Consider the following 12,289-nt stretch of genomic DNA (forward strand, 5'->3'; position numbering starts at 1 on the left):
TTGGATTGCGTCTTTTTGGAAAGCGAAGTATGGTGGCGGCAATGCTATGGAGTTTCCGCTACTCCTCTGCTTTCATGCCATCAGGTTAGGAAGCTAGCAAGAGAGCTAAGCTAACGTCACGCTAGGCCTCTAGGAGCAGACCAGCGGGAGAGCTACCAAGATCAGACACCGCTATTCGGAAAGAGACTCATAAACCTTTATGAATCTGCATGAGAACATTTAAAATCCCAGAAATATGGTGGTTCTCAAAATTCGAGACCAGGTAAGTAATCATTGTGTCAAAAGCTGACCCAAGTTTAATGTACTTCTGACTGGCTACTCTTAGCTAACGTTAGCTGCTTCGATTTCAACACTGGCCAGCGGAATGTAACGTTAATAGAGTTTCTCGGAAGCAGTTCCTTAAACGCTTCACGTGAAGCTAGGTGATAAATGGTCACGTATGAGGGAAAGGTTAGGTACAGTACTGTTGGGTGAATCGTATTTGTGATCTTGGGATGTTTTTGGCGATAATAAGAGGCATCACATGTATCCTGAGACACATGCTGAAGCGGTTGTTAAGTTGCAACCAGCTAACGTTAATGATGCTGTGTTTATCTCAGCTAATAGCCAAATGCTCCTAGCTAGCTAGCTACTCAGTTGGGAAGTGAGTAGTTAGCATGTTGTGACTAAACAGCACAATACTGCGCTTGAGTTGTCGCTTCAGTGCGATTGAATAATCGCCACTAAATCCCTAATGTGGTGTGAGATGTTTAGCATAACAACCAAAGCTATCTGTTGATCGCTAGCTACGTTCTTGTGACATCATGGACGTTTGTCACATTAATGTTAGCTGCCTCACCTGGTGAGGTTTTATAATAGCTAAGGTTATAAGAGTGGATAACAGGTAGCAAAACGCATCATTATGTAGCTTTTATGCACCAATTCCCCTGACTAGTTAAATGTTTAATCTTGTTTTGAATACCACCACTGTGTTGTGGCAGTGGGGCTCTGTGAGAGGCTTTGTGCCCTGCTCGGTTTTGTGATTTTCTTTATGTTTAATTTCTAAAGCTGATTTATGACAGACACGTTGGACAAGTTATGTCCTTAATCACAAGTCGTTAGTGTGTTTCCCCTTTCAAATACTGCCAATATTTAAACCGTTTGTTTGAGCTATTTTGCTGTTTGTAATTTTTTAAACCACCGGATTTATTTTTACTGTGTGAATGGTATACATGCAGGTAAACTGCTATGTAATGGCTTTATGTGACAGTATTTAGACAGGCATCCTCTTACTAGGCTAAACACTTGTCACCTACTTGTGAAAATAAGAATAGCTTTCCATGTTATCATTTAAGGTGTGTGTGTCCGTGTCTGTGTGTGTGTGTGTGTGTGTCTGTGTGTGTTTGTGTTTGTGTACCTGGGCTCATGTGAGCCGGTGGAGTTGCCAAAGAGCTGTCTCCATGGTGATGGTATTAACTAGGCTGCCTTGTATGAGGAGAGACAGTCGTGCAGCCAGGGAAGCATAGAAATCTTCTACACCAGTCGTGCAGGACTGGAGAACTGCAACATAATGTAGATTTGTTCTTCCGTTTCACTGTGGGGGACATTTACAGAAATCGTCAAAATGAATCAAGTGCCTGTTTGTTAGCATGCTTTTATCCCAAACTCTAAGCACAATTGCACCCTGCAGATATTCATGGGTAGTAAAATCAGTGAATGAGAGGATTGTCTTGTGTTTTTAAAAATGGACTGTAAGCTACTTGGTCCCTAGATGGTCATTCTTATCTTTGTCTTACTTATTGTAAATACTTGTGTTGAGCATGAATTTGACTGCTGTAATACGTCATGTGACTCAAAGTTGTATAAGAGCATAACTATCTTGTCCTGTTGTTGTCAGTATTGTTTAAAGGGAATAATCTTACCCATGCCACCACGTACACCTTGAGTTATCCTAGGTGAAGTGTTAACAGTAGGTTTTTATTTTTATTAGTGTGTTTACAATGTTTGACTTTTGAGTTTGTTTGATCCAGATGTCTTACAGCAGAACAGTTGCGTTTATTGCATAATGCATACAGTTCAAATGATCCCTGTCTGCTAAAGGAGAAATTGCTTGGTTTAATGCTCGACTTTCACAAAACTTTGAGTGAATGATACTGCACTGCAATGTGGTTGTGTGTTATCGAAACATATTAAGAAGCACTACAGAAAGACTACTTGTATCCAGACACAGCTAGTTCTATTTGATAGGGTTTGTCAAATGTCAATTTGGCTCAAACGATGCCATATAAACTAGAGGTCTTTTGTACATTGTCTAAAAAGCTACGTGGCTGCACATTAGCTAATTAGCTAACTTGGAAGCCCGGTGGGTTAAATGAGGGACGAAGTCTTTAAATACGACTCCGATGTAAAAACTGCAGACGTTAAAAGGGGGAAATACTAAATAAGCCTAATGTTTGAGAGAAAACAACAACACAAACTATATTGTATGTTATGTTATATTATGTGGACAATCCATCTCTCTGCTTACAATCATTTCCATTAGCTGGATTTCTTTCTGCATACAGTCAGAATGATGTAGCATGCAGAATACATTTGATCATTAAGGCAGACAAAGAATACAAAATATTACAGGTTTGCATTCCAGCCAAACATTACAGAAGGTGGTTTTAAAACCTGCTGACTCTTGGCACATTTTATAACAGAACCCTCTTGCTTCTTTATCTTACATTTTGTTTTGGATACATGGGTGGGTGCACATTGCTCATTGTAAGGTTATGATTGCTCGAGTACTCGATAATAGCTCACCTGACATTTAATATTGCCAAATTTCACAGCTCGTACTTGTGGAAAAAAAAACTTTTAACTGTGGTTGTTACAGCTGAAAACCCACGTTAATAGCTTAATTTGTTTTCTAGACATGACTAAAGTCAGGGAAGAGTTAAGTTTTTGTGGAAACCAGGAATGTTCCATCTGGGTCTTTCATGGGTAACCAGTTATAGCCTCTGGAAGGGATCCCCTGCCCTCACAGTCTGTTCTCCCCATCCATGCCAGCCTCCTCAGTGGGAACTGCCTGATAAAAAGACTCTCTGCTGGTGTTATGATGAATCAAATAGGTGCGTGCAGCAGTGTTAAGATGGCTAACATGACACAAGCAGGTCCATTAGCAAACTTAATTATACAGTTTTTGACTGTTGATGGGGGTATTGATCCCAGCAGTGTTTATAAATCAATTTGACAAGTCGTATAGATGCAGTACCGGTTAGGAACAAAAAACAATCACAAGCTAACATTTGACAAAATGTACTGTAGAATGACACAAGCACTTTATAATAAGCTGCCAGCTTAGCTCTCTCTCTCTCTCTCTCTCTCTCTCTCTCTCTCTCTCTCTCTCTCTCTCTCTCTCTCTCTCTCTCTCTCTCTCTCTCTCTCTCATAAGGCCATCCAATGTAAGTAATGTTAAATTAAATCTCTTTGGGATTCAAACCTGTAATTTACAATTTAGCAAAATGATGCTTCATCTACCAAGCGAGTGGTTTATTCTAGCTGTTGGTCTAAAAGTAAAAAATGTTTGCATTTGCAGCTGCAGTCTGATATTGAAGCTATCTCTTGAGGTTGTCATGATGCTGACAGTGTTTGTGAAGATGTGGGCAACTACTAGGATTAGATGTCGTTGACACTGTTCCGTTTAGACTCATTCAGAGAGATTGCAGGAAGTGTAGGAGAGCCTTGTCTTATAGTAAGTGTTGGCAAAATGCTTTAACAGTTTCACAGTGAGTAATTTAAGCTACTTGCACATACAAAAATATTGCAGTAACTCTTTAATGTGGTTTAGTTATTTTAGGCATGAAAGCGACTAGTTTTTGCAAAATGGAAATACAGAGAGAGAAAAAAAATCATGGTAAAAAAAAATCATGGTCATCAATATTTGGATTAGGCTATATAGCACAGCTCAGGTTTTGTAAAATCCACAGTAATACTTAACCTTGGTATACACCCCTACAAAGGGGGGGACCAATTTAGCTACTCTTTAAGAAGCCAGGGCAGGAATGGCATGATCCATAGAGTCAAAATTCTTTGCCACCTGTTATGTTGGATGCTGTGAACCAGATCAGCTGTGGACGTCTTCCTTATTTTACCTCTGTCTCCATTGAAGATGCAGACATTTATATACATGTCTGGACAAGAAACAAAAAGGACATCACAGCACACATCAGTCATTAAGAGCATAATGCTGGACTTGTATTCATTCAAATATTGTGAAATGTCGTTCTGTGCTATGGGATAGATGTGGTTTGCTTGCCAACAGACTGGAAACAGAATTAGAAAGTGGCTGCTCATCATTTGTTAGTATCAATGCTGACAGTCTGCCTCCATCATCCTCTAAAATGTAGAGTCATCGTTTTGTTAAATGAATGTTTGTACCGACCTGCTCTTTTTATTACCTTTTCTATGCTGTGGTCTGTGCAGACATTTTGAAGGTCTTTTAACAACAAAAATATGGGGACTTTTAAGCAGCATAAACATGCTTGGGTAAACTCAGAGAAAATAGGCCGCGTGTGTATTGTGGTGCTTAACGACAAGGACCCTAAAGTCTTTCCAAGGTCTGAATGGTTATTGTTTTCTCAAATATGAACTATAATGGCGTCTTACAGGTCATTGGTCAGTATTTACTGTAATAATGAAAGTCTGAAATAGTGTTCATGCCAGCCAGAAAGGTCTTGAGATTCAGTGATTTTTGACACAGTCTCTTTCTTTTCCAGCCTGCTTTGCTGAAAGCTATTTTCAATGTGGACCCAGATGAAGTACGCTCGCTCATATTCAAAAAAGAGGATGTGAATGCACAGGTAATCCCAACCGACTCTCACTAACCTTTGCATCTGTTTCCTTGTATTATTATTGTATTTTAAAAACACCCCAGCAACACAGAATTTAAAACCTCTGATGTATAATTGTCCTTTAAAGGCCTTATATAACTCTTTCATTAAATTGCTTTTTCGAGAACACAAAGCACCTCTTTTTTCAGTTCCCACTGCATGATCTGGCTCTGCTTATTTTGTTGCATTCCTCACTGTTACTGCTTTAGTGGGGTGTTTGTTTCAAAATAACGCTGGTTTGTACTTGCTTGTGTTTCACTAGAAGGCTTTTCAAGTCACTGGATTTGTGTTTTGCTGTGAATTGTGACTGTGTGTCTGTCGACGTTTAATGGATATGTCTCTTTTCTTGCATTGTAGTGTTGCAAATAGTAATAGTAAAAAGTGTAACAAAACAGATCAGGACTACATTAAACTGTATAAAGAAAAGAAAAAGGTGGTGAATGCAAACTGTTTTGTTTCTGTGTATTCTTAGTAATGTCTTTCTGTCCACGTATTACAGGACAATGAGAAGCGAACTCCATTGCATGCTGCTGCTTATCTTGGAGATGCAGAAATTATGGAGCTTCTGATTCTTTCAGGTATGTTTTTCCGCGAAGGATTCATGTACAGAAGCTGTTTCAGTCAAACATAAGCATATTCCTTTCTGTCGTGTGTAGAGCATTTAAAAGTCAGTATTCAGAAATTTCATCCTCAACATTAATGTCGGATAGCCAGCAATCAATCTGAAAGCAGAATGCTTTAGGAAACAAACATTGGTTTAATGTTGCAGTAAAGAAATGATAAGTGTTTATCAGGAACTGTATCAGGAGCGATTATTCAGGAAATGCCTGAGTCAGCTGTTAATTTGCAGAAATTATGTAACTGGTGTCACATTTTAAGCATCTTAAAATGCCAGATGAATTGTTATTAAGTGACCAGTATGGACAAAGTATTGTACCAATTTAAAGAGTATGGTTCTATATGAGGTTTAAACCTTTGGAATTAACTTTGGGCAAAGTCATCATTACCTTTTTTCTCCCTAACGTACATGGAGGTCCTGACATGCTGGTTTCTCTATTCTGGGTATTGAAGGGAATGCTAAATGGTCGATGTAAACCTGTCTGAGAGCATATTTCAAAGGCCTATGTGGCCAAATGGTGCATCTGCTATCAATATTGTAAAATAACTCTACACACTCCCTTTGCAGTCTGCTCTTTTGTTATGATTATGCAGATGGAGATATTACAAAGCAGGACTTCCTAACTCAAAAAGACTTAAGTCATTTTGTTTAAATGTTGCACTAGATGTCATGTAACTGTATGACCTTAAACGGTCTAACAGCCGGTGTCCTCTGACTTTTAGGTGCCAGAGTAAATGCCAAAGATAACAAGTGGCTCACTCCTCTGCACCGGGCTGTGGCCTCCTGTAGTGAGGTAGGTACATTTTCCCCCGATTCTGTAGAACAGGCACTGTTGCACAGTTTTTTTAGAAATCCAAACAGTGTGGAAGTTAAACCTGTGTATGATGACTTCTTGCAGGAGGCTGTCCAAGTGTTACTGAAACACTCTGCAGACGTAAACGCCAGAGACAAGAACTGGCAGACGCCGCTTCACATCGCCGCAGCAAATAAAGCTGTCCGCTGTGCTGAAGCTCTCGTCCCACTGCTCAGCAATGTGAATGTGTCAGATAGAGCGGGCCGGACTGCGCTGCATCATGCAGCCTTCAGCGGTCATCTGGAGGTAATATTAAGCCTAGAGTATTGATTCAGCTTAAGTAATATTTTAATACCTTTCAGTATGGATTTACTTCTACCTTAATGGATATTAATGGCAGCACAGTTGAATATACATCTCTTTATGAAACAAAATGTGTACTAACTTAAAGGGTCAGAGCTAACTATGTCGCAGTTCAATCTGCCCTGTCTTTGGTGTGTTAGTGTAGTTTAAGTACAACCTCTTCAGTACTGCTCATATTTGCCCAACAGACTTGTTGGGTAAGCTTGCCTGGCTGTTAGTATAAGCTCCTGCTCTTCTCCTCTTACTGAAAGGAAGTGTTTCTGCTTGTCTCATAAATGTGCAAACACAATGGGCAATGCAATAGAGTAACTGAACAATGGCTACATTTTTGTCCATATGAGGAGTGTAAAGGGAAACGATCAACATCCCCAAATAGCTCTGGTACAGTTAGCAGCTATGCCATGAATAACCTTAGCCATAACTGTTGTTTGCTGTTGTTACGTCACAACAGTCGTTGTCCCAGCAAATCCCTTCTTTATTACATAGATGGCTACACACACACAATACAGTTAGAGAAACATGTAGTCCGTTGTTTTACTATTAGTTGTTTTTCTCTGATTATCTTTGACAAAGTTTTAAACTTATTTTATTTTTAAAGGTTTTAGTGTTGCATGTAGTGAACAACGAACATTTAAAAAACAAATTACAGTAAGGTAACTATTGTATTTGTCATATCGTGTGCCTATTCTTACACTCTTTTTTTGACCCTAAGCTGAGCTTCTGTTGTATTGGTGTATAGTAGAGCTCTGATAACGTAATAATAATCCTCCGTTTGATCTGGGAGTCATTTGCACAAACACCAGGTTGGAGAAGCCACAGCTCAACAAACTATAAAGCTGCTTTCTAATGAACCATTGTAGCTTGTCATTTTCAGACCGTCAATTGTTTTTCAAATGGATGCAGACTGGTATTTCAGGTTGGTCATAACTGTGGCCACACACTTAAAGATGCAAGATGCAGAGTCAGTGCTTGTCCAATCACATGCTTGCATGCAAATGAATCCTTGTAATCATATACTCACATTCAAATTGCCATTTGTACCTGTGTATGCCAAAGGTCAAAATGTCTTTCAACTTACTCAGCAATTTAAAATTAAATGTATAGCCTTGTAGGAACTCCTCTAAATAATGAGATTAGATCAAAGTAAACTGTATACATGTACAACATGTGGTTTAGACCAGAGTATTAAGGCATTAAACACTATGTGTACACTGAGTTGCCACGCTGACTGAAAGGCAGCAGATTTGGTGATGCTCAGGTTTTAACTTTCCTTGACATGTTTCCTGTCTGCTCTTTTCTCTCTGTCGCTGCTGTTAGATGGTGAGGCTCCTGCTCTCCAGAGGAGCAAACATCAATGCCTTTGACAAGAGGGACCGCCGTGCAATCCACTGGGCAGCCTACATGGGTAATAAGTCAACCACACAGATTTTTACATCACATTATTCATCTACATATGCAACTTGAAGAGTTCATCTCATCTTGTGGTCAGTGATAGTCTCAGAGATGTAGTGAAACTATATCGTTTTTCATTATTTTTAAAGGCATCAAAATTATTAAAAGTCTTTAGATGTCACAATTACTCATGTTCTGATTATGCCAAATGAAATAGTTGATAATATCTTTATAGCATATTTATGTAATGAAGTTGTTTTCTGTTTCTCTTCAGGGCACATAGAAGTGGTGAAGCTGCTGGCATCTCATGGAGCCGAGGTAGCCTGCAAAGATAAGAAATCGTACACCCCCCTACACGCAGCAGCCTCCAGTGGAATGATCAGCATTGTTAAATACCTCCTGGACTTGGGGGTGGATGTGAGTTCCACCCACAAACCTTTTGTCATTGCACTGCAGATACTGCAAGATCTTATGATTTGATCAGCAGAGAACAGAAATATAAAAACACATAACCCTATGCATTTCATACGTTTTGGATAACGTCTTAACAGATTTTTATATTGTGTGCAAAAAGAGTGACAATATAATACCAGTTTGTCTTGATGGGAAACCGTAGTGTCATGACTGCTCCCCGTTTATCTCGCCATTTAGATCAATGAGCCCAATGCGTATGGCAACACACCCCTCCACGTGGCTTGCTACAATGGGCAGGATGTGGTGGTGAATGAGCTCATTGAGTGCGGAGCTAATGTCAACCAGGTAAACGAGAAGGGGTTCACACCTCTCCATTTTACTGCCGCTTCACGCCATGGGGCACTCTGTCTGGAGCTACTAGTGTGCAACGGCGCTGATGTCAACATCAAGGTGAGGGGGAAAAAACAACGCTGCCTTTTTCAGTTTCATCACTGATAACTTGGGAAAAGATCAGCCAGTATGACCCTGGAAAGCCGTTTTACTTTATAACTGACAGCTGTTGCGGTGCTACGGTCAAAACAAAGATTGAATATTTGTGGTTATGAGTCAAGTGTTCAAACAAATTTGTGTTGTCAATGTAATTACGCTAACACCTTTGTTTCTACAGTTGATAGATAATCAGAAATGCAGTTTTACAACTTCTCGTATGGACTTTATGGATAAAAGCCATAGTAATGAGTCACATTGTGATACCAACATATTTTTGTTTCACTCCAGAGTAAAGATGGTAAGACTCCCCTCCACATGACAGCCATCCACGGCAGGTTTTCTAGGTCTCAAGCAATCATTGAGAATGGTGAGCTCTTCTAAAAATTCAGCCTTGCTTACTTTATTTCTCACTCTGGCCTGTAAAACCCCAACTGCTTCTCAGCGTAAAACACTTGCTAAGTGCTTAGTTTTTTTTATTTTTAAGGTGCTGAGATTGATTGTGAAGATAAGAACGGAAATACACCACTGCACATTGCAGCTCGATACGGACACGAGCTCCTCATCAACACGCTCATCACCAACAGAGCTGACACGGCTAAGTAAGTGAGCCCGTCTGCCTTTTTTCAGCAACTGTTCCAAATTTACACATTGTGGAAGATCAGCATGTTCAAACCTTTCCAAAGCATGGATGTAATGTCTTTTATGTAACTGATACAGATTGTTCCGTACTATTAATAACACTTTCCTACCCTTAGTTTAGTTTATTTAATTTGGTTGCTAGTGAGTAAATCAACACAATTGTGTCTTTTTCAGACGAGGGGTTCATGGTATGTTCCCACTGCACTTGGCTGCACTTAGTGGATTCTCTGACTGCTGCAGAAAGCTTCTGTCTTCAGGTGAGCAACTCTTAATTCATGTTGCATGGCTACTAACAATAGTACTAACTTAACTAGTCAAAGTACAAAATTACTAGGATTGTCACTTCCAAAATTTTGAAACTGTAAAATTTTAAATCTGTTATGTAAAACCTTACATACAACATGCATGATCATGTTCATAATGCTTTATTCTGATGCAGGCTTTGATGTTGATACTCCTGATGACTTTGGAAGGACCTGTTTACATGCTGCAGCTGCTGGAGGGTGAGTACAGGACATCTGAATAGTATGTTTTAATATTAACTTTAAGTGCTAAAATGTTTGTGACATCCAACAAAAAGAATAGCATTACCTCTATCAATTCATCATCTTATAAATCTCCCTGCTGTACCCCTCAGAAACCTGGAATGTCTCAATCTTCTCCTCAATACGGGGGCCGACTTTAATAGAAAGGACAGCTTTGGCAGGTTTGTGGCATTTCATTATGGACTGGTTCAAAAGGTTGTGCTCTTGTAGTTTGTTGGTCACATTTGAAGAGAGAACTGAGCTATGTTTGCCTTTACAGGACCCCCCTGCACTATGCTGCTGCCAACTGTAACTACCAGTGCCTGTTTGCTCTGGTGGGCTCTGGGGCAAGCGTCAATGACCTAGACGAGCGGGGCTGTACTCCTCTCCACTACGCCGCCGCCTCTGACACAGATGGAAAGTCAGTAATATTTACTAAATTTAAGTTTAACTTTCTTAAAGGAGCATGTGGCTGTGACTTTAGACAGTTTTAGCCCTCAGTATTTTAACTGTGTTTAGGCCAGCTACTAACTAACGTTACCGTGTTAACTATCATCACATGCAGTGGTGCTTCTGTTGCCTGTAACGTCCGTTTCCGAGCACCAGAGGGCAGCGCAGGCATTTAAGTGGCACTGAAACGAGGCACAGAAATCTGCGTTGTCATTCAGTCCGGTAGATACCGGTCGTTAATGGCACCAGGTTCCAGTACCCAACCATAGTTATTGGTTATGATTGAGTAACAGTTCAAGACTTGAAAAATTATGTTTTCTTGATTACAGCGTCTTTGTTGTGTCTGCAGGTGCCTGAAATATTTACTGCGAAATGATGCAAATCCAGGGATCCGAGACAATCAGGGCTACAATGCTGTGCACTACGCCTCGGCGTACGGACATCGCCTCTGTCTGGAGCTGGTGAGAACTTCTAGTACACGATGCGTAACAATCAGCATCTCTGTAATTATCCATTGCTATACTGTAATGATGTTTAATGCATTGCTATCTTTGCACTCTCTGTTACAGATTGCAAGTGAAACACCTCTAGATGTGGTGGGTTGAATTTGTACTTTTCTTGTCCTTCTATATATAGCTTGTTCTGCTTTGTGATAGTTATTTTACAACCTCTGAGGCAGATCTCTATCTGATCGGAATGTTACTGTTAAATTGAATTTGGTCAAAGTGGCTCTTTTGTCTGACTTTGAGCTTCACGGCTAAGCAAGTGATTGTATCAAAAGTAGGTTCTAACTTGTGTACCTGGTTTCTTCAGCTAATGGAAACCTCAGGGACAGACATCCTGAATGATTCTGATATCAGAGCTCCCGTCAGCCCCCTGCACCTTGCTGTAAGTAATGTACACTGTCCTATTCCTACTATCCTTATTATGCCACTATCCTCAATCTTATCTAATTTATGTTAACATATTCATGGTAAATTCATCTTTCAGGCATACCACGGACACCACCATGCTATGGAGGTTCTGGTGCAGTCTCTGCTGGATCTGGATGTGAGAAACAGCCAAGGGCGCACGCCCCTAGACCTGGCTGCCTTCAAGGGCCATGTCGAATGTGTGGACGTCCTAATCAACCAGGGAGCCTCCATCCTTGTCAAAGACTTTGCTTTGAAGCGAACCCCCATTCATGCTGCAGGTATGGAGCTGTAGTTGGAAGTTCATTAATTGGCCTACATGCGAATTGTTCCACCTCTACGGGGGTTTTCCTGACTCAGAATTGGGCGGGGGGGGGTTAATTTACTGCGTTCTGTTAAATGTTTATGCACCAATTTATGGTGGAAACATATTTATGTGAAGTAAAAACTACATTTAGGAGGCAGGTGACAATTCAAAATATAATTGAATATAATGCTGTGAGAAGGGTTTCACGTCAGAGACCTGGGCCTGGATCCAAATACACTTGACCCCAACGTCCAGTTTGTTTGATTAGTGTGAACAACGCGTACCATATCCAAAGTGTTGACTTGGGCACTGATCGACCAACTGTGCCCAAGTCCACTTGAAAAGGTGCTCTTGAATATAGTTCATGCAGTTCGCATCAGGGATGCATACCAACTGTACCAAAACACAGAATTGGATTACTATTTCACTTAATGACAAGGAGTTTTAATCCTGTTATGAAACTCTCAATTTAACACTGATGCCACTATATCAGAACCAGATACGGCCTCACTGCCACCTTTGATCTGTAGTCGCA

The 12,289-nt window shown here is 40.3% G+C and overlaps 1 protein-coding gene across 1 annotated transcript in view; it reads left to right on the top strand.

Annotated features, from left to right (window-relative positions):
* ankrd28b (ankyrin repeat domain 28b) overlaps positions 1-12,289 on the top strand; it is a 17,063-nt gene continuing 4,774 nt past the window's right edge. Inside the window, exons 1-18 of the mRNA XM_032517715.1 lie at positions 1-262; positions 4,740-4,823; positions 5,353-5,431; positions 6,195-6,265; positions 6,371-6,571; positions 7,946-8,033; positions 8,295-8,437; positions 8,672-8,884; positions 9,212-9,290; positions 9,408-9,522; positions 9,737-9,819; positions 10,002-10,065; positions 10,200-10,268; positions 10,367-10,507; positions 10,886-10,997; positions 11,106-11,132; positions 11,350-11,424; positions 11,527-11,728. Of these exons, the coding sequence (XP_032373606.1) occupies positions 236-262; positions 4,740-4,823; positions 5,353-5,431; positions 6,195-6,265; positions 6,371-6,571; positions 7,946-8,033; positions 8,295-8,437; positions 8,672-8,884; positions 9,212-9,290; positions 9,408-9,522; positions 9,737-9,819; positions 10,002-10,065; positions 10,200-10,268; positions 10,367-10,507; positions 10,886-10,997; positions 11,106-11,132; positions 11,350-11,424; positions 11,527-11,728 (1,873 nt within the window). The 5' untranslated portion in view covers positions 1-235. The remainder of the gene's footprint in view (positions 263-4,739; positions 4,824-5,352; positions 5,432-6,194; positions 6,266-6,370; positions 6,572-7,945; positions 8,034-8,294; positions 8,438-8,671; positions 8,885-9,211; positions 9,291-9,407; positions 9,523-9,736; positions 9,820-10,001; positions 10,066-10,199; positions 10,269-10,366; positions 10,508-10,885; positions 10,998-11,105; positions 11,133-11,349; positions 11,425-11,526; positions 11,729-12,289) is intronic.

Source organism: Etheostoma spectabile, chromosome 6, assembly GCF_008692095.1.
Source record: "Etheostoma spectabile isolate EspeVRDwgs_2016 chromosome 6, UIUC_Espe_1.0, whole genome shotgun sequence".
Lineage (NCBI taxonomy): Eukaryota > Metazoa > Chordata > Actinopteri > Perciformes > Percidae > Etheostoma > Etheostoma spectabile.